The following is a 23,401-nucleotide window of genomic DNA, read 5'->3' on the forward strand; positions in this document are numbered from 1 at the left end:
CCCCCACTGTGACTGTTAAGAAGATGGGAAATCCTGTCATGGAAACTGAAAGGTGGAGCCGTGAAGAGGTGATTAGATTGTAGGACCGTGTGCCTTAGTGAATGGATTAATAATGGTGGTCAGGGTCTGGTTCTGAGAGCTTTAAAAGGAGAGGAGAGTCTCTGTCTCTTTGCTTCCACCATCTTGCCAATGTGAGACCCCTGGGTCACTGTCACCACCACCAGATGGACTTCGGACTTCCCAGCCTCAGAAACTGTAAGCAATAAATTTCATTTTCTTATAAATTACCCAGTTCCATGTATTTTGTTATAAGCAACAGAAATGGACTAATACACTGGAGTCCAGTTCCAATGTGCCCGTCCTTCACCTCTGCATTCTGAGGACATCTTGTAATTTATTATGAGACACTTCTAATAAACATGCCCTTAAAGAAATTGATCAAAGAAAATTCTCCCATTATAATTCTAGAATAAGACAACAATATAGTTCATCACCTTCCTGAAGAATAGATTCATAGTAACCTGATTCTAATGCATGTATACTTTTTATTAAGATATATTAATTTGTAATAATAACACATTACACTTAATAATTTTAGCTAAAATCATACATTTCCATATGTTTTTCTCATAACAGGAAACTAATACCTATTTTTGTTAAAAAATATCTAATATCGGGCTGACCCCGTGGCTCACTCGGGAGAGTGCCACCTTAAAGAAATTGATCAAAGAAAATTCTCCCATTATAATTCTAGAATAAGACAACAATATAGTTCATCACCTCCCTGAAGAATAGATTCATAGTAACCTGATTCTAATGCATGTATACTTTTTATTAAGATATATTAATTTGTAATAATAACACATTACACTTAATAATTTTAGCTAAAATCATACATTTCCATATGTTTTTTTCATAGCAGGAAACTAATACCTATTTTTGTTAAAAAATATCTAATATTGGGCCGACCCCATGGCTCACTCGGGAGAGTGCCATGCTGGGAGCACCGAGGCTGCAGGTTCGGACCCTATATAGGGATGGCCAGTACACTCACTGGCTGAGTGTGGTGCGGGAGACACCAAGCCATGGGTTACAATCCCCTTACCGGTCACACACACACACACACAAAATCTAATATCTATTCAGAAAGGTCAAATGAACTGTCTAATAAATTAAAAAGTAAAAAAAATCAAAATTCAAGACTTCAAGTTTAAAATGCAGCATTTTTTTTTTCATGCCATAATAGGGACTTCTAGCATGAAAAGGGAGGAAAAAATAGACCCAAATTTTACAAGGGCTGTGTCAGATAATGCAAGGGGCTTCATGCCTTATGTTATTTTACTTAGTTGTCACAATTGTGGGGTGCATATCATCTTCATAGTACAATGGAAAAGACTAAAGCTCAGCTGAAATTTTTAAAATGTGCAAAGTCATTTATCTGGGTCAAATCCAGAATTCAAACAAAACCAGAGTTCAAACTAAGGCCTGGTTGACTCTAGAATGGAAACTCTTTCTGGTATCCCCCATCTAATGTACATGTTTTGACAATTCCTTGTTTAAGTTAAAAAAAAATGTTTTTATTACACGAACTCCTCAGCAACACTTAAGTATTCTAATAGCAAATATATCTTTATGGGAGGCAAAAAAGAAAAAACAAAGAGGAGATTGTTGCATACAGGCATACAGTAAAATAATATTATTTCACCTTGGCTCATCTCTTTTTTGGATTTATAGATAAGGAAAGGTTTTTCTGGATTCACCTGAGCAGACAATTTTAGCAAATAGCACATCACTGCAGTGATTACAGAGCATTATTTATGTTCTTCCTGTGCATTGGGCAGGGATTTGTCATTTCATACATCATTTTCAATTTGCTTCCTTGATTTGGGAAGGGGGAAGGGGTGATGGGTATTTTCTCCTCCTTTAATTCAGCACCGCTTCAAATTTTTCCCCTACGTTTTCTTCTGAGTAAACAAACTTTGTCTACTAATAAATCTCTTAGCCCTTGAAACTAGGAGAATCATTCTCAAGTTAAGTTTGCAAGCCATGCATTCTTTTAAGAAGTCATGCCTGGAATTTCAAAGAATTATCTCAGTTAACAGTGTTGCATAGTCTGTGAAGACTGTTAGTAGCTCCTGGCTTAGAATAAAATATGATCCATGAATTTAGCATGAAAGACATAGTTTTAGTGGCACCTTAAATTTAAATACAATTTATTATTAGTAGGTTTTAAGCTTAAAAAGTTTTGTTTTTAAGTTTCATGGATTGCAAGCCATGCATTCTTTTAAGAAGTCATGCCTGGAATTTCAAAGAATTATCTCAGTTAATAGTGTTGCATAGTCTGTGAAGACTGTTAGTAGCTCCTGGCTTAGAATAAAATATGATCCATTAATTTAGCGTGAAAGACATAGTTTTAGTGGCACCTTAAATTTAAATACAATTTATTATTAGTAGGTTTTAAGCTTAAAAAGTTTTGTTTTTAAGTTTCATGGATCTTGTACATTGGATTAAAGAATAAAAGTTCTTTCTTCATTGGTGGTTCCCTTGTTTCCTTTATTGATTCTGAACTGGAATGTTTGGAAAATAAGTACTTAGAATTGTTCTCTTAGGAACTCATTCCTACAGCATATTCAAGACATAATAGGAGTTGTCTGTATTCAGACTTATCAGGGAATTGTGAAAGTTTCATAGCTTTTGAGTACCTGAACACAGGAGAGTTCACTGTAGTAGACTGGCATGGCAGGGGAATGCTGAGGGTAGCCCAGGGGTGGTGTGGAAGGAAGCATTCAACTATTTTGTGATGAGATGACATCTCTGCTCTTAGGCAAGTCATTGCACCTGGATATGATAACAATGGAATCATTATCAGTTAAACATTTACTCAGAGTCTGGGGGAAAAGCAAGGGGCAACAGAAAAATCCCACTTGCTAACAAGGCACATGCCGGAGTCTCAGAGTAGGCCGTATATGTAGACCCAAAAGCAATTCACACCATCTCTAGTATTGCTGACAACCAAGCCACAGGGCTAGAGCTCCCCAGCACAATTCCATCCCTATAGACTCCCACTGGTGGAAACAAACAAGCCAACACAGTTTATAAAAAATAAAAATATTTCTGATATTCATACTATTTGCCAGACACTGTGCTTAACACAGGGAAACAAAATGGAATGACACAGGCCTGTTCTTTCCAAAAAATCCATGATTCTCGATGGTAGTAGTTGTGATGATAATGATGATGGCAATAATATCTAGCATTTACTGGAGGCTTGATAACTGTGAGGTTCTCTTCTAAGTCTTCAATTTTCATTATCTCATAAGGTGGGTACTGTTATTTTCAACATTTAATTTTCCATAGTCCTATGGAGTAAGTATCGTTAGTATGCTCACAGTTGAGGGAACTGAGGCACAGAAATATCAATGTGCTCATAATCATAGCTTCAGATTCTGCCAGCTTAACCACTATACTGTATCTTCAAATGTACCATGAGTACTATGATGGATGCTTGTATATAAGACTAGGAAAATGAAACAAGTGTGGGGAATGGGGGAAGCATAACTAAAATTTTGCAAGAAGGAATATTTCTACTTTTTTTTATGTCCTATGTGCACAAACTTAGTTAAATTGCATTGAAATTTTTATTCTTCATATATCTTCTGATGGATAATTGGGTTTGATTGCGGCATACTAGTTTATGAAAATATTAAAGGAATAATTTAATCTTATGATATAAAAGGCTAACAAAACTAAGCTCTGAGTTTATCTGAATAATTCCAACAGAGGAGACAATGGATAGGCCAAAATGCTAACATAAGATATGAAAGATTAACAGAGTGAGATACAAATGCATTTTCTTTTTCCTTAGACTGGAAGTATACAATTATATGGGGCAAAAAAAAAAGGGGGGGGGGAAGGTAATGTGAAGAAATTCAAACTGAAAAAAAATAAGAAAAATGAAGTCCTAAATGTAGACAATGTATAGGTATTTTTCATAACCCAGAAGTATGTGTGGCATTAACTTTCAAATTGCCCATCACTTTCTCTATTCCATAAAGATTGATTGACCTCGTTTAGAAAGTCATTATTATCCCACACATCAAACAGTTCTATTGAGCACTTAACTGTGTGTGGTATTGTACGTGATGCTATATGACAAATACTACATAGACATGGCCCTTAACTCCTACAACCTAAAAATTTAAAAGAATGAGTGTGTTTTATAACATTACAATTCTTAAATGACTAAAAACATAGGTTTTGTTGCAGATATTAGATGCTATGCTCACAGTATATTTGAGAAATTCTCACAGCTTCCAATCCCAGTAACCTTTCAACCTCAACTTCATGCACCAAAACATTCTGTTATATTCAAAGAAAAATAAAAAGCATTTCATTCTAAAACTTAAATTAGGATCTTCTTAAGAAATGTTCTGTTTTCTGTAATAGTAATGCTAAGGAGCTAGTATGCTAAGAAGTTGGAGACATAACATATGTGCAATTGGAAAAAAGTCAAACATATGTGCCATTGCAGTCCCAGAAGAAGAGGGAGAAAGGGGAACAGAAAAATATTTAAAGAAATGATAGTCAACATTTTTCAAAGTTTGATGAAACAATAAAACTATACACCCAAAAGTTCAATATACTTCAGCAGAATAAATATAGAAGAAGAAGCTCAGGTATATAATCAAACTGCTGAGAAACAAAGAACACTAATGGGAATGACAGCAGACTTCTTATTAGATGCCATGCAAACCCAAAACAACAAGTGACATCTTCAAAGTACTGACCCCACCCCCCCAAAAAAAGTTAATTTACAATTCCATACCCAGAGAAGATGTCTCTCAAAAATAGAGGTTAAATAATGACCATTTTAAACAAACAAAAGCTGAGGTATTACATAGCGACTTGCATTGTAACAAATGTTAAAGGAAGGTCTTCAGGGAGAAGGAAAAGATACCAGGTAAAATTAGTATCTACACAGAAGAACAAAGTCCCAGAAATGGTAAGAATGAGAACAGATACTTTTTAAAGTTTAAACATTTAATTTTCTTAAATATGTTTACTCTTTCAAACAAAAATAACAATGTATTATGTGGTTTGTGACATATTAGTGTAGTATAGAAATATAAATCAATGAAATAGAATAGAGAATCTAGAAATACACCCACACATATGTGTTCAAATAACTTTAGATGAACTTGCAAAGGAAATGCATTAGGGAGAAAACATCTTTTCATTATTATGCGGGAACAATTGAATATCCATATGTGAAAAATAAACCTTTATCTTCACTTAATCAAACATAAAATGTAATTCAAAATGAATCACAGACCTTAATATCTAAAAGAAATCTTAAAGAAAACAAGCAAACAAACTTCTAGAAGATAACATAGGAGAAAAATTTTGTCATCTTATGTTAGGCAAAGATTTATTAGAACACAAAAAACATTAATTAAAAAAAAGAAAAAGGATATGTGAGACTTAACCAAATTACAAATTTTTATCCCTCAGAAGACAGTTAAAAAGAGGCAAGTCATGAACTGAGAGATAGTATTTGTAAAATATATATCTGAGAAAGGACTTGTAACAGAATGTATTCAGTATTGTAACAGCTTAATTATAAAAGAAACAACTGAGTTAAAAATGGGTAACATAATTAAAAAGATAATTTACCAGAGAAAATGTAAGGATGACAAATAAGCATATGCAAAGCAATATTTATTAGGGAGATGCAAATTTAAACTACAATGAGATGCCACTAACCACGTACTAGAACAACTAAAAGCAAATAGTTTGAACATATAAAGAGTTGAGGAGGATATGGAACTGGAGCTTTCATGCGTCATTGATGGGTACTCAATTATTTGCACACTTTGGAAACGTGCAAGTTTTATCAGTGTCTCATAAAGTTAAAAAGAAATAGAACACGGCCATCTAATCCCTAGTTATTGACCTAAGAGAACATTCATTCTGTAGGGACTGAGAAGTCTGTTTCGTGAGGAAGGATGGGATGCCTGCTTTGTGAAGATCACCCTCTTAGCAATACATAGGCTGAGTTAGCACAGTGGATTTAAATTATTGGACATTATTGGGCATCACGGAGTGTCAGTAATTATTCCAGAAGAGCTTGCTGAAACAAATTCTGATTTAGTAGTTCAGGGCTCAAACTCAGGAGTATATATTTTAATATTTGTGGCCTTTGGATAATATACTGAAGAAAAAAAAAGAGAGAGAAGTTACTTAAAAAGCAAAACCAACCAGTTAGGAGACTGTGGAAAGTATCCAGATGGAATGTAGAAAGGATCTCAACTGGAACTAGCTGTGGGAATGTAAAGTAAGGGTCAATTTTTAAAATTGTTAAGAAGGTATAAGTAGAAAAAAATTATGTCTAATTCAGCAAATAGACACTACTGAAGATGATCCAGGGTTTTGAATTTCGAGTTGCTGAATGCAGTGATACCACTCAGAAGGAAAATCTGGAAAGAACACATTTACTTTAAAAAGAAAAACACACAAAAAACTTGAATTTACCCTGACTTTTAAACACAAAGGACTTTAACTTAGTGGATAGAGATGGATTTTAGTGACCTCAGCATAAAGATGATAGTGAAAACTACCAGAGAATGGGTTATGACACCAATTAAAACAATGCTTTTGAGAAAGTAATTTTAAGGTCCCTTGAGGCCAACTTACTGCATTTTGCGTGAGCAGAGGATGAGTCAAAAAAGGAAACTGAAAAGTTCAGTCAAGAAAGAGGCGCATAAATAGAAGAGTGCACTTTACATTTTACAATGAAATTCCATAAAAATTTCACAGACAGGCATTGTAATTTTGTACAAACTGGGAAAAAGTGATCACGTGTTTTATTCATAATATATATGAGCTGCCCAGATGTCACCTCCTGGCTGCTTAGTCCAATATTCTTCCCTGCAGCGAATGTTCAACATACATCACTGCACTTATGAAAAAGTAAAACATTATTTCTCTATCACATAATTAAAGCATACCATATATCAGAATAAACAGGATTCTTTCTTGTTGCGAACATGATTACTAAAATAATAATCACTTGCTTATGACATTGGCTACTTCTGTATTGCAGGTGGAATCAGGCATTGCCTTGAATTTTTTTTAGTGAGAATGTGATGAAATAGAATAGGACTTTGCTTAATTTGTTGAGATCTCGAGTGGAAAAGAGTGTTTTAAATGAACATATCCTAACTATTCTTCTTCCATTAATATTCAATAATTAGGAAATTCTCATCCCTCATCCTCAGGAGAAGTAATTTTTTGTAGTTTTATACTTATAGATAATTCTGTGTGCTGCTTCCAAGAATAGTTGTATGGGAATATGAATTGGAAAAATGTCAATAAGGCCAGAACGTATTTCATTTTTAAGATATTATTTCTCTTTTATTGTTAATATCAAAAAATGAAGTAGATCTGCCTTAGATTCAGAGTTTATTTTATATATACATATAAATATATATATATTACTAAGCTGATATTTTAAATAAATGTTTTGCCTATCCTTATGATAATATTTAGACAGCCTTTATGTAGTCTTTCCTTTATTGTAGTACAAGTAGAGTCAGAAAAGGAAAAAGATTTCGTAAACATTCAGTAGGCAACTTGGGAGACATGATCACATCCTCTCCATGACTTCAACTTTCCTAGTATCATACCAGTTGCAAGAACAGCAATACGGTAGTCTCCCCTTAGCCACAGAGAACATGTTCTAAGACCTTCAGTGGGTGCCAGAAACCACAGATAGTACCGAATCTTGTATGTACTATGTTTTTCCTATGCATACATATCTATGATAAAGTTCAATTTATAAATTAGACACAATAAGAGATTAATAAGAATAACTAATAAAATAGGATAATTACAACAATATACTATAATAAAGTGTGAATGTCGTTTCTCTCTCTAAATATCTCACTGTACTGTACTCACCCTTTTTCTTGTGATGATGTGAGATGATGCAGTGCATGTGTGTGAATGAAGTGAGGTGAGTGACATAGGCCTTGAGAGGTAGCGTTAGCCTTGAACAGAAGCACTATGGTACCATGACAGTCAAATCCAATGACTGTACTGGCTACTAAGTAACTAACTTGCAAGTGGTGTATACAGCATGGATACGCTGGACAAAAGGATGATTCACGTCCCAGCGGAGATGCAGCGGGACAGTGCAAGATTTCATCAGAATGGCACACAATTTAAAAACCTATGACTTATTTCTGGAATTTTCCATTTAATATTTTCAGACCGCAGTTGACATTGGGTAACTGAAACTGCAGAAGGTGAAACCACAGATAAGGGGGACTACTGTATACAGCTGTGCTGGGACTAAGTGACTACATTAATTTCCCCAAGCTGATATATTTTGAGTGTGGAGCATCCAGGGTCTACACTGGTCTGCATTTACTAAGTATTGCTGGCCAAGAAAATTAAGATTTTTCCAGGTCACATGTATATTGCAATGAAATATTTACTTATTTTCTAACGTAATATGATTCTATCAGCAGGATACTGGTGATCCAGAGAGTTTCCAAAGGTGGACAAAGTAAAAGATCAGCTATTATTTTGTTTGTTTAAGATTTTTGTGCCTTACATTCAGTTATTCCAAGAAAATTATGAGTTGTAAATCTACAGGAATCTACTGCATTATCTCCTTTGCCTTTGGTGGTAAATCAACTCAAATGAGATTTGAATAAATGAAGTGGAATCTCTGCATGTGCATGCTTTGGGAAGAAAATGATGGTGATTACAAATACTCGAGAAGATTTCATCGGGTGTGAATAGATGTTCAGCTACATAGTAATTATATGAGTATTGTGGAGACTGGAGCTGTAGTAGCAGGAATTCAAAGAAGGCAAGCTGTTTTGCTCTAAAAATAAATCAAAAGAATTTATTTGAACCATCAACAGAGAAATAGTTTAGTTGAGCTGAATGGGAGTAAATTCACATTTTTAATATTTAAATTTGCATTGATGAGCACATCCATGCTATGTGAAAAATTATGTAAACAATGTTTCCCATTTTGCTATAACTACACTGACTTGTTTGAGTAGTCTAGCCAATTTTTCCATCAGTACTTTTTTTATATCTTCCATTCTCATTTTAACACTTCATTGCAAACATCAATGCATACTTTTTTTTTTGCCTTTCTAGTATAAGCTTCTTTTTTATTTTGTTTTTCTAATTTATTCCAAAACATGTTTCATCTTTTATTTTTGTATATTGTTTTTCATGTGCTTTGTTTTCTTACCTTCAAAGTGGCTTCAATATGTCTAATAAATTAGCAGAGTGTTTAAAACATCCAGTAAAATTTAGCAGTAAAGATAGTTACACGGACAGTAGAGGGCACACTTAATTATGAGGACTGAGATGTTCAAAACACTTGGGGAGTTGGGATTAAGGAAAAAAAGGAAGAAGGATAGTTCGATAGCAGTTGGTGAGTGATGTGGGATAAGGGAAAAAGCTACTGAATTTGTTAGAAAATTCTGGATCCATTCCTTTTGTGCTTCCAATAAGCAGTATGCCATTAAACAGATCATCATAATTCTTTCTTAGTATTCTTTTCTGGTTAATGAAGTCATCAACTTTAAGATCTCTTTCAGCTCTAGAATTTTATAATCTGTCTCAAAGAAGTAACTATGCAGGTATGACAAAGTCTTATTAGGCACCTGTTTTGCATGTAGTTTAACTGGTTTTCTTTAATTGCTGACACTCCGAACAGGAAGAGTTAGAGATAATTTAGTAACCTCTAGTTAGGCATGGGACTGTTGACTGCATATTGAGAGTGCACTAAGAAATAATTACCTTGAGTTATAGCAATGGTGAAATCAGCATTATATCCAAAAATGTCTCATTCAATGAAGATGGTATCAATTGTTATCATTCAGTATAACGCTGTGAGTTAACAGGCCCCTTCCAATAGATTAAAGAGTATGACTGTATTAACAATATGGGTCAATGCTTGACTTATTTCTCTAGTCTTGAACAGATTGTTAGGCCACATGTATGATAAATGTACTGTAATACAGAAAATCAATTACTGTACCCTCCAGTCTATTACATGGTGAAGCTATTAAACGTTTCATCGGGAAATTGCAAAGTACAGCTGAAAGGTTCTTTATTGTTGGGGAGCTGTCATTACTATAGTACTTACTAGGTATTTAACACCAGCTTGTAAAATCTGCCATGCCAGGTTTCACAGTAACCTCGTTAACATTGAGCATTAGTGAAACGATTTGGTGGAGGTGACAGTTTAGGGGGTGATAATAAGGAATAAAAGCCAAATGTTTTCATGGGGAAGACTGCATATGTCATCTCTACTGTTGAGATCTATTCATGATGCTGAAAAAAGAGATACTGACAATGTTTTGAAAAGATAAGTCTATTTTTACCTAGCCTTTAACTCTGTTTAAAATATGAAGTATATGTAGTCTGATTACACTTTCTTTAAGGTGTGTTTGGAATTACTTGAAAGGTGCAGCAGGTAAATTTTGTTCAAATGATTATCCCCAGTGAAATTCATCTCCAAAGACAGAATTCAGAGCTAAAAGAGAGGAGATGGAGGAGACAGATGGTGTTTATAGTGCATTTTAAACCTCAGCATTAACATTAAAACAGGAAGACTCAAGGCCTTGGCAGCATCCCCAAACCAAACTATTTTCCATTGATTGGTATGAGTCATTTTCTCTCTTTGGTGCCTGTATTTTTTCCACCATACACACCACTTAAGTACCAACAAATCTGCACTTGACCTTTTCATAGCTCCATACTGAGATGCCTACCATGGTGCTTCTAATTCTTGTCCATTTCTTTCCAGACAGAGCTTTTTGTACATGCCTTCAAGGATCAGCTGGTCAGGAGCGCTCTTTTAGCGCTGTACACTGCAAGGCCAGGAGGCATCCTTAAGAAACCACCCTCTCCTAAGAGCAGCACACAGGAGAGCAGTCCCCAGGACCAACCCCCACTGATGAGAAGGCAGGACTCCATACCACATCATTCAGACTACGATGAGGAGGAGTGGGTAAGACCCTTGCGCATCACTTTCCTCTCAAAGTTTAGCCCTGAGAAGTAAAACAAGAATGATTAGAAAGCTCTGCTTTTCACAAAAACAAAAAGCAAAAAACAAAACAAAACAAAAAAATTGGAAAGCAGTCACAATACAGATTGTGAATAAATAAGTCACATTTTTCCTTAGGGGAAAATTATATTTGGAAGTTGTATTCCTGATCAAACTTATTTGTCATAAAAATTCATTTGCTATCAAATAAGTCATATGTATAACCAAGAATATGTCATCAAAGCAAAGCTGCCATACTCAAGACTTTATGTTTCCTTGTTTATTGCCAAACTATATAAAACATTAAAATCGTTTTTTAGAAAAACAGTCAAATCATCCATATTACCACTGTGTGGATGCAACGAGTGTTTTCATTGTTGGAATCTAGTATTTAGTTCTGGGCATAGTTTGGAAAAATATGCACGTTTTAAATATCAGTGGACAAGGAGATCTCTTAAATCCCTCTTGCTCATGATTCTATGATTAAATAGGAAATGTTGCTCTGGGTGCTCTAAAATTGGCAGAAGGGTGGTCCTATAAAAGCATTCTTTTTAAAAAATAGCTAGTACAGGTGAATAAACAAAAGAAGCAAACATGGTCAGAGGAATTGTAGTTGGGCAGATAGGACGGAGGAACACAAAGGTGCAGGGTGGTGGTGGGCTGGGGCGGGCGGTGTGTTTTTACTGAATCAGTGCCCCTACCTCATCCGAGAGCACTCCAGAGGACATGCAGATCTCACACACACACAAAGGGAAGCCTTTACGGTATCATATGTTCAACCAAAAAAAAAAAAAAAGAAGAAAAAAAAATAGTGTGCTAGCTGTTAGATGTTAAGCTTTTAGTTAACAATGACTTTTCTTGTCACCCTAGAATTTAAGAGTGTTTGGGGAGTAAATTATTGGAAAGGCCAGGTCTCTCAAAAATAAATCAGTAATAAAAAATAAAAACTTGCCATCTGAGGTGAGGCTTTGCTCTTTCTGTTAGTACAATTTCTATCACAAGAAGGACAGAGCTGGGTCTAAGAGGTAAACGCTGAATAAGTGTTTGTTGTTGCTGATTAAGACTGAATTTCTCCCACGGAAGCCTATTCTAAAGAGCAAATCTAGTATTTCTCCCTTTTTCCTTCACCTTCTTCAATTTTTTCACTGCTCCAAGGCATGTGCACCCCTTAACCTCTCTGAAGGTCAGTTTTCTCCACTGCATAATGAATATAATAGCACCTGTTCTGCTTAGCTGTTACGGTGGTCGTGAGATAAATGATTCACTATGTGAGGATGCTGCATTACCAGAAAGGCCTAGGCATGTGCAGTGTGTTACTTTAGTAGGATTGGCATATGTTTTCTTTTTTAAGGAATGTCAATTGGATAATCTTATTAGAGGATCAATAATATCCCTTGAGATCAAGGGGGGTGGGACTGAATATATCACAGAATATGGATTGTGAATTTTATTTATTTATTTGTATATTTTGTTCTTTATTTTTACAGCAGTTTTAGGTTTAACAGAAAATTGAGCAGGGAGTTTAGCTAGTTCCCATATTCTTCCCTCATTCATGTACAGTTTCTCCTGTCATTGACATGTTACGTTAGTGTGGTACATTTGTTACAATTATTAATCAATATTTATGTATTATTATTAACTTAATTTTATATTAGGGTTCCCTCATTGTATATAGTTCTATGAGTTTTGTGAATTTTAAAGTGTTTGGGTGGGTATAACAAAGAAGTTATCTTTCATTTAATTGAACGTACAATGTTAACCTTTTGACAAATAATGGCCATTTTCTATTAAATCAAGTAAGAATTTTGGAATTGAGTATCTTTTGTTTTCATCATTTTCATCTCAGTTCTACAAACCCTACTCTATACCTTGGCCTCCTCCTACTGTTCAAAAATCATCCCTCTCCTTCCTTCCCTCCTCGTTTCCTTTTCTTTAGATAATTTTTGAAACCTTCGATCTAGTAGGTGTTCCAAATGGGAAGGTAAGTAATGCTAGATCCTTACTTCTTGGAGCTCAGAGTCTAGAGGTGGATGAAAATATGTTAATAGTTACAAAACGTTGCAACAAAGGTGGAGAGAGACAGATGACGGAAGATAGCCTCTGCTAACGTTACTTCTATTCAGAATTTTAAATACAGAACTGTCTTATGATGGGTAAAGAAGGCAGAGAGTAGGAAGTGTATACTAAGTTGAGACGGCTCATGGAGAACCGTTCCCTTCAGTCAGTGTCACTGAGCACCTGTTCAGCCTGACTCACTGTGCTACATGCTGGGGACACAGGGGAACAGTTACTCACAGCCTATTCAGGGCTCTAGAAAGGCAAATGACAAGTACAATGCAGCCTTAGAGGTGTACCCCTGATACAGCGGGAATGTGGTAGTCATGGTGGGATTTCCAGCAGTCAAGAAAGTGGATGAGGTGGCCTTTTAGACAGAAACGGAATAGCTACATACAAAGACAGGTAGTTGGTGTGTGTGTGTGTGTGTGTGTGTGTGAGAGAGAGAGAGAGAGAGAGAGAGAGAGATTATTGTTGGCTGTATAGTTGTTTCATTTTAAAGCTGGTGCAATTTGAGCATGTTTCTATTCCAGAGGCCATTTGAAAGGTTCAGAGGTGATAATGGATGGACCAAGGTCCTTAGAAGAGAAGGAAGGAATCAATTCAAATACTAACAGGTGCAAGGACAAGTCCTAGGCGGAAGTGCTGTCTTCTGCTGAGACTGCAGGGAGGATGTGAAGGTGGACTTGACTTTTGTGAGGGTGGGTGGGGCTGGATGGCTGCCCCTGCATCAAGCAGAATCATGTGCTGAGAGAATGGGACGGGCAGGGCAGGCAGGGAGAGTGGTGGAGGTTTCAAATAGGCACCAAAGAAATGGGTGGTTAGCAACGTTTGAAAAAGAAAGAATTCCAGTTTTTGTGAGGGGCCAGCCAAGACTGAGGTATCAGTCTGCATGGTTGTTGGCTCACCCTTGGTCATTCTCTTAGGAATACTTTAGTAATTCCTAGGAAAGAAAGTCTCGATTTTTTCCCAGTTAATGAAGGAGTGTCTTCCAAGTTTCTCCTGGTTTCTTCTAAAGGCAAAAGATTAGGGCGATAATGAAGGTCTACATCTCTCTCTGCATCTCTCTCTCAGCATCATTTCTAAATCTCCTCCACAACCCATTGTTTCTAGAAAGCTTATAAATGCTTTGGCTAAATTTACCGCAATTACAAGGAAAAGCTTTCCCACTCAAGAAAGTTATTTCTTTTTGAAACATAATTGATTGTACATATCTGTGGGGTACAACATTGAAAAAAGATACTTCTAACTCTCTCCTCCTAATATAAATGTACTCTTTTTACAAACAATAACCATGTTTCATTGTTATGTAACATTCTAATTGATTTTCTTTAGCAATCACTTTATAGTAAAAAGATCTTTTCATCAAGGGATAGGAACCTCTTATAATAAGACAAAATTTCACCAGAGTCATAACCATTTAGCATTATTTTCAAAACTTTATCCAACTTTGACAAATTCAGTAAATCCAAAGAAAATATAGCTAATTAAAAATGCCTTTAGAGACTGTGTTATTAAATGAATTGGAAACATAACTTTGTGTACCCCTTTTCTTAATTCGTTGTTAGAAAACTTTTAGCACTGATTACAAGTCTAGTCAACTTCTGGAAGTAACTCAGTGTTTTAAATTAATTTATTTGGGTGTCTGTGAAATCATGTGAAGATATTCCCTGATCAGTTAAATTGGTTTAAGTTTGCACATAAGATTAGAGTAGTTTCATTTTTAAAAAATCTTTTTGTTTTACTTAAAATCTGACTGTAACAGTTATCTAACTTGAAAACTGCATTTAGCTTCTTATAATAAATATTTGGAAAATGAATACATGTTACTGAATTACTCTTGAGTTCTACTCTCCTGATGCATGTAACAACCTTTCTTTTGAGGTAAGGAAAGAGAATCCCTGCTATAAATCTGGGTGAGGCTGTTCTTTCTCTTTTCAACTTGTTTTGTTGACAAAATTGATGACATGTGTATCTGAATAATAATTATCTAGTCAATAAAATAGAGTTTGAAACTAAAATGAGTACTTACAAGAAAATATACTTTCTGAATTTTACTTATTAAATAATTGAAAGCCTTAAGGGCTTATTTTTTCTGAAACGTTAGTAAGCAATTAAACCCTAAAGGAATATTTAGGATTTTATGACAATCAGTGCCAAGAGATAGACTAACATAGCATTCTTCATCTTTTATCCAGTAAAGATGACATACCACTTTTCTTTCTCTATGTCCCTATAACAGATGCTTCCAGCAGCTGGGATTCCAAGATTAGTTTGTCCAAAATATGAAAAGTGTGTCATCCGACCAAACTATTAGGATGACCCAGTTTTTGTGGATTTCAGTAATTACACTATTCTCTAGAACACTGTGATTTAATTTCAACATTATTACACTGATGGATTTGGGGCTAAATCTGCCTATCTCTATTGAAATAAATTATTTAAACAAAAACTCTTCATCCTTTATATTCTGATCCATTCCAGCACAGTGCAGCACTAGGAAAACTATTCTTACTTTTTAGTCATATTCCAAACTCATTTCTTAATTGAACTACATTTGTATATCAGGCAATGTTTCAGCATGCAAATTTACCAATTAATTCCCTTCTCCATGTTGCAAACATAAACCAAACTTTAAATTTTAATCTCCATTCTTAAGCTAGGAAAACATTTGCTATTCCTTCTTACAGTAAATGTATGCATATCACATAGCACAATGAATGATCCACCTTAATCCATAATAATTTTTCAATAATTTTATAGACATTAGAAACAATAGCACAAATTCACAGTAATTTTTATGTCAAATGTACTGTTTAGTAAAGTCCATACATAACCTGAAAATTTTGTGGATTTTCTGCAACTCAATACAACCAAAGATTGTGGTTTGGAATAAGATTTATAGGAACCACTCTCTGCTATGTTCCTCACCTGCATCATACAGTTCATTTTGTACTATACTTTTCTCTTATGATGCCTAGAGCAAATACAAATGCTTAAGCTTGACAGGAGTATTGATGGAGATATTTATATTGCCATAATTGGTAGCAGTGAGCATAGATAGTTATAAAACATTGGTAACTACTGAGGACAAAGCATATTTGGCCAGATATCTCCACAGGTGATCTGTATTCTCAAATTATCTTGCCAGCTATGTATTCATCTTATACCTTACCAGTAGAGAAAAAAAGAATTCAGACCATGCAAAAATGAAGAGGTGCCTGTGCAAACTGATTTTCGAAAGAGATTTTGTTCAGGTCTCTGACTAGTTAGAATTAAGTTTTGTGAAATCATTGACCTAGTCTTAATAAGAAAGAAATAAAGCATTCTCATTCTTTAGAGGTAATTAATTCTTACAGCCAGCATGATACTAACCTATAATTAAACCTTTCCAAAGCAACAGCTTATAGCTTAGTTAGCTAAATGAGTAATATATCCATTAAAATATGACCATTTATTTCCAAATTTTGTAAGTGATCGAGGTACTCAATACACATTTATAGAATAGATTAGTGACTTTGAAGTTTGCCTTCCATTGTCATTCTTATTTGTCTTCTTAATTTGAAACAGAGTATTTAAATTTAATGTAATTCTGCACTGTATCCAGTAACTTTTCCTCACTAGAATTCATGAATTCCTTTTGAGAATTTTGTTTCTCCCTTCCAGTGAAAAGTACCTAGTTATATCCTCTTTTCTTTAGTTTTTACTTTTCAATATCTTAGTCAACTTTAAGATGACTACTCTAGCCATTTCAAAATATCCCTCTCTCCTTAATGCATTTTCTCAGTGTCTTAATCAACTTCCTGGTGACTATTCAAGTCATCTTCAAAATATCTCCAAACACAGACAGTGGTAAAATTCAAGATGGACACAGAACATCAGAGATGACCAAAGCTAAGAACATGACTAGTGAAGATGCCCAGAAACCTCCAGAAACCCATGGGTTGCAATTTTAACTTCACTTGATTATTCATGTGCAAATTGTAAATGTCCTAGTTACACAGAAATAATTTCTTTAGATGTTCCTCAGCAAATATAAATTAAAAGCAACTGTTTTCCCCTTGTCCCAGCATTTTTTTTTAAATACCTAAGTCACATGTACATGAGTTGTCTGCTTTGAATGTCCCTTCCTCTTCATAAGATTAACAAAACCACTCACTCTCTCCATCAGAAAGGCAGGCAAAGACAGGGAGAAGTAGGCCAATTGTTCCCTATAAGGCAACTGAATATGTTCTGTCATCTGTTTTCTTGATGAATGGGAAACATTCTTGAACTTCTCCAGCCCATTTCACCTGGGAGAAATGTGCTTTGAATACTTATTTGATATTAAAGTCCACAAAAGGTGATTAAGCAAAATTCATGATGGTCCATAAAAATGCACAAATGTTCCATTTAAGGAAAAACAAAACAACAACAACAAAAAAAACACAAACGAGATCTTTATGTGCATGCATATTCATGAAATCCTGCCAGTTTCTAGATTTTCCCACATACAGTTAATACTTTCACTTTCTGTCCCATTTTAGAGCACCTAAACGGTGTTTTTAATACATACTAGTTCAATGTGCTTTTCAGAGTTAATGTAGAAATACGTGAATGGATTCGCTGAATCAGCAGCTCATTTTCCAACTCAACATGTATTTTTAACAAAGGTGTTTTATTCCTGTTAATGTAATGGTGATTTTTTTGTGTGTGTGGTTTTATATTGAATACCATCCTTCCCCCTGGATACTTTCTTGACTTTTACAATGCCTACTTCCATGTCAGATATTTTGATGTGCCTGTGTATAATGAAAGTGCAAACTTTAATACGCATATTTAGAAATTTATGATTACTCTTAAATCAAGTGCTCTCAAACTTTAATACATTCTATTGTGAATAATAAGATATTAGATATTATTTCCAAATAGAAATTTTTGAAACCACAAAATTTAGTCAATACTAATAGAAATGCTAAGGTCTATATAAGCAGATATATCAGGATACATTCAGTTTTTTTTTAAAAAATCAATCCTTGAAAATGGTTGTATGCAACACAAAAACTGATAATGTCTTACAATTTAATCAGTTATGCCAGTATCTAAAGATGTGCAGATAGCATCCAATTACCAATTTAAAATTAAAAGCATTAGTCAATCAGTGGAATTTTTTCACTTGTTTTTAAACAAATGCTTTATTTAATGTTTTCACTGAATTGAAGGCTTTAGAATGATGTAGCATTTAGTAAGATGAACTCAGTCATTCAGAGTATTGAGTTTGATTCAAACTTCAATTTGCAGATCTGTGTAATAAGACCTTCTTATAGTTGTGTCATAATTTCTTTTTATTCCTAAATAGCAGGTTATTAAGTTAATCAAAGGTGTTAATTAGGCATAAATAGTGTGCGGCAATGTTATAGACACATATAAAACCAGACCTTAGCCATATTATCTCATTCAAGAAGATGACTTGCACTCTTGAAACAAGCAGAGATACTGAAAGATATTTCAAGAATGCAGGTGGTTGTGTAATACACATTGATAGAGTTTGGATGTGTTGCCCCCCAAAAAACTCACATGGAAATCTGATCCACAATGGGGCAGTGTTGAGAGCTTTTTAAGTCATGGGCTCATATCCCTCATGAATGGATTAAAGCTCTCTCTTGGGGGGTAGAGGTCCTGAGTGAGTTCTTGCTCAATTAGTTCCTTTTAGAGCGGGTTGTCTACAGGACCCTGGTACCTCCCCACTCTCTCTTGCTTCCTCTCGCCATGTGATCTGCTTGTACCCACTGGCTGCCTGCTGCTTTCTGCCATGAGTAGAAGCAGTGTGGCCCATGCCAGATGCAGCTGTCCCAGAATCATGAGCCAAATAAACCTCCATTCTTTATAAATTACCCAGCCTCAAGTATTCCAATATGCAACGCAAAAACGGACTAATACACACATTAAAATGTCAAAAATATTCAGAAAGAGGATATGTGACAAGTTGGAAAAGATGCATCATCCCTCCCTTCTTTCATTTGATTATTCATTCTTCTTTTATTTACCTATTGCTTAAGACCTGAGAACAAAGGGATTAATAAATAATTAATAAATAATAATTAATTTTCTATTAGAAAGAAAAAGTATGTTAAGCAGAAAGAAAGTAGCATGAACAATTCTTGAGATAGTGAGGCTTGAAAGGGTGAGAATTTAGATTAATGCAAGATAAGAGAGAAGGCATTCTAGGCATAGAAATCAGTATATGTCAAGGTATTAGAAATACCAGTTCCTCCAATGTTTTCTTTATATCTTTGATGGTTAGCACCAAACAGGCATATTGCAAATGTCTAGGAAGTATGTGTTGATTTAATTTAACAGTATGTTTCTAGAACAGCAAGGAGACTGATCTGGATGAAGATTTCATTTTGAAGACAAAGAAAAATAGGGGGAATTATTTAGTTCCACTCAACTGTAGATGTGCCCTCAGGCTGAGAGAAGAATGCAATACTGACTGTAGTACCAAACCTGCTATTGATTGGAAGTGATGAAATGTGCATGGTGACTGATGAAGATGAATGTGGAACTTGTGCATAGATCTGACTCTGTCACAGCTAATAGTATAGGTCTGGGCAAGACACAAGCCAGGGGAATATGTAGAGGTCAGTATTAGAGAAATGGTGGCTAAGTCCACTGGTGTTACTAGGGACTGAATTTCAGGGTGAGTGTTTTAGTCCATTTGTGTTGCTATAACAGTAATACCTGAGACTGGGTGATTCATAATGACAAGAGGTTTATTTGGCTTATGATTCTGGGACAGCTGCATCTGGCATGGACCTCAGGCTGCTTCTACTCATGGCGGAAAGTGGCAGGCAGCCGGCGGGTACAAGAAGATCACATGGTGAGAGGAAGCAAGAGAGAGGAAGCGAGAGAGAGAGAGAGAAGGTGCCAGGGTCTTTTAAAGCAAGGAGCTCTCGCGGGAACTAATAGAGCAAGAACTCACTCATTAATCCCCCCTCCCCCAGGGAGAGCATTAATCCATTCATGAGGGATCTGCCCCCATGACTCAATCAGTTTCCAGCACTGCCATATTGGGGATCAGACTTCCACATGAGTTTTGGAGGGGACAACACATCCAAACTCCATCAGTGAGGCCAAGAGTGAATTTTAAACCAAGTGTAGTTATTGGGAGATGAAAGTCAAGGATTTTTACATGACTAATAAGGTGAAGTTAAAGGAGGAAGATCAATAAGAAGCAAAGGTTAGGGAATCTCACTTCATTCTTATAGATGTCACGTGTCTGGCTATTTTTAGTGGACGTGTGTGTATGTGCATTTATATGTGTGTGGTGTGTGTTATATAGCTTGGGCCGTCCGTGTGCCACTTTGCACCACAGAGTATTTTAAATGCAACTCCATTCATCTAACAGTCTGGATAAATTAAGATTCAAAGAGAAGAGCTTTCAAGCGATTGAAGGAACAAAAGTTTGCAGAATTAGGGAATTTGGCCAGTATAGAAAAAATTACTCTCAATCAACTGAAGGATAAGCTGCAGCTTTTTTTTTAAAGATGGGATTGGCCTTGTTATTTCACTGACTATTTCTCATCAAAGTCCTCAGAAATTGGTAATGACAAGTGGGAAATTTTTCAAGGAAATATAGATATGACAGGGCTATTTTGGACCTACATATCAGCTCTGGTTTAGTTTTCACATTCTTGTGACCAAAAATTAGCATTAGAAAAGTTGATCAGCTAAGCTTTACTGAATTTTTTTTTTAAGTTAACTGCTGATCCAAGACAGTCAGGATTTCTCTTGATGCTACCAAGCTTATAAACATATGGCATGCTGAGTAAGCACCATGTCCCCTTACCTGTACTGCACACTCTGACAGGTGTAATGTCCCTCTGACTAGTCATTGATGTGGCCAGCAAATTTTTGTGTCTAGGCCACTGGGCTTGACCTGTATGTTTGCTTATGTCCTAACCTGGAAATAAATAAGGACCAAGATCAGCACCTGATTCTGAATGGAATAAATACTGCTGCTAGCTCCCCTCTGACTTTGTGCCCTCGTTGACCAGATAAAGTTTATAGCCACCTCTCCTCCACGGAGTGAGGTTGTTGTGAAGGCTCTATTAATGGTAAGGACACTAATTATGCTCCATTTAATAAAGGTTAGGGGCCGGCCCGGTGGCACACTGCTACAGTACGCCGCTTGGGAGCGCAGCGGCGCTCCCACCGAGGGTTCGGATCCCACATACAGACCGGTTCCCGCTCACTGGCTGAGCGAGGTGTGGGCGCGACACCGAGGGTTGCGATCCCGTTGCCGGTCCCGGTCCGGTAGGGGCGCGACACTGAGGGTTGCGATCCGTTGCCGGACACGAAAAAAGACAAAAAGGAAAAAAAAATAATAAAAAAATAAAGGTTAGACTTTAACCCACCAATTTTCCATTACTTCTTTTGTACAGCAGGAGTCCTAACAGGATAATGGCTGCTCTTTCTGGAGAGAAGTTCCATCAATCTGTTTTTCTCATAGGTGGTGGCTGGTTTTAGCCCTCCCTCCCCCAGGGAGCTAAACAGGATCTGCAGGCTGTTCATACTTCCCTGGCCTGAGAAGGGGAGGGACAGGAAGGGCCATGTACTACAGCTGCACACCCATCCCTCCATCTCCTGAAACTAACTGTGTGATTTCAGTAGAGAAGAAAGCAGAGTAGGCCCCAGCCATTACTAGTAATCTAAGCAAATTTACTCATTATGCCGATCCCCCTATGCTGGCATAGTGGGAAATATCATCAGAAAGAGAATGTATTTCTGCTGGCCATTTTCCTTTGTGGATGTTTTCACAGAGGTATAATGAAAAGTGGCTTGTTTAGGAGAGAACTCAAATAGTCAGATTTCCCCTTCAAGACTCTTGCCTACCTATCTTTAACATCCTAGTTTCAAAATAATCAGCTACCTTATACTTCAGTCCCTTAGTAATTGAATTATCATCTTTCCTCCTTGTAACCTATGCCTTACATTCTGGCCACATGAATGAGTTTTGGGTCATGATCCTGACAGTGTCCTTTATTAATGCTGGTCACTTATGTCTTTTGACCCCTGCTGAATGACCCTTTGACCAAGTGCCTGCTTTGTCTCCTCACACGACACTCTTGATTTCAGTCTTAAGGGTACACGTGACTAGCCTGTCCTTTTTGTAGAGTAGTCAATTAGTCCAGGATCTGCCATTGGACTCATTTTCAAGTCTCAGATGACTAAAACCTAACCTTACTCCTGTGAGGTGGCACACACCTCCACCTGTCCCTTCTGGGCTCCTCCTGACTTCTGCTGTCTAGTTTGTGGTTCTGTGTTCCACAATTTTGTGGGAAATCATAGAGGAAGACTCAAGTCCTTGGAGTCGAACAGATTGAAATTTCTAGCCCATTTATTCCATTTTAATGTCAAATGTTATTCTACATTTCTTACCTAAAGTCTCCTCATCTCCAAAAATGGAGTCAATAATATTAACCTAATTTGGTGGTTTTTGAAGGTTAAATCATATAATGTACATAGGCCAGATGAATATAAAAATCAGCTCTCAATCTGTCTCTGGGTTGGAGTCACCCCTCTCCTCCTCCATCCCTTGCTCCCTCCCTCTTTCTCTGCCTTTCTCCTTTCTTCCTTGCAAAGCTATTGAGGCCCAGGCCTTGTGCCATATAGTGAGCACACAGCTCTCAAGTAACTCACAGTCTAGTATTAGAGACAGAGGCACAAACTGATAACTGGAATCTACTCAGAGAGGCCATAAGAGAGAAGAAGGCACTGACCAGTAGGGCCGGCTTCTCTCACCACTAGCTGGGCAGGAACTCCTCCCCACAGGAGAAAAAAGAGATTGAATCTGCTCAGGCTCTGCTGCCAAGTGTGCCATCAGGAAAGTACCTGATTATGTGTATTTTATGTACTAGTATTACATAAGAAACTGTTCAATTTCTCACTCCCAACAAACATTTTCCCAGGTTCTATGTCCTGTAACTATTGATGATTAAACATTTTTTATTTACCATATAACTTTTTATGGTGTGGGTTGTTGGTCTTAGTCAATGAACATGCTTTACTATGCTCCAGGTCAATAAAAATGTCTCTATTGGCTGCAAAAGTTACTTTCTCTACCAGTGGGATCTTATAACCCAAGATATCTGTAAAGAAAGAATGATATTTAGATGTGAATGGCAAATTATCTTTTAAATGCCTTCATGTTCAGGCTCTTCAGAGATGGGATTAAGAGCAGTTGATTTTTACCTTACATACCTTTATATGAGAAGGGCAGCTTTC

The 23,401-nt window shown here is 36.2% G+C and overlaps 1 protein-coding gene across 1 annotated transcript in view; it reads left to right on the forward strand.

Moving 5' to 3' along the window:
• The window catches only part of INPP4B (inositol polyphosphate-4-phosphatase, type II, 105kDa), a 303,350-nt gene that overhangs the window by 148,130 nt on the left and 131,819 nt on the right, over positions 1-23,401 (forward strand). Inside the window, exon 11 of the mRNA XM_008583251.1 lies at positions 10,841-11,044. Coding sequence (XP_008581473.1) covers positions 10,841-11,044 — 204 coding nt within the window. The remainder of the gene's footprint in view (positions 1-10,840; positions 11,045-23,401) is intronic.

The sequence above is a fragment of the Galeopterus variegatus genome, unplaced genomic scaffold (assembly GCF_000696425.1).
Source record: "Galeopterus variegatus unplaced genomic scaffold, G_variegatus-3.0.2 Scaffold2869, whole genome shotgun sequence".
NCBI classification, from domain to species: Eukaryota; Metazoa; Chordata; class Mammalia; order Dermoptera; family Cynocephalidae; genus Galeopterus; species Galeopterus variegatus.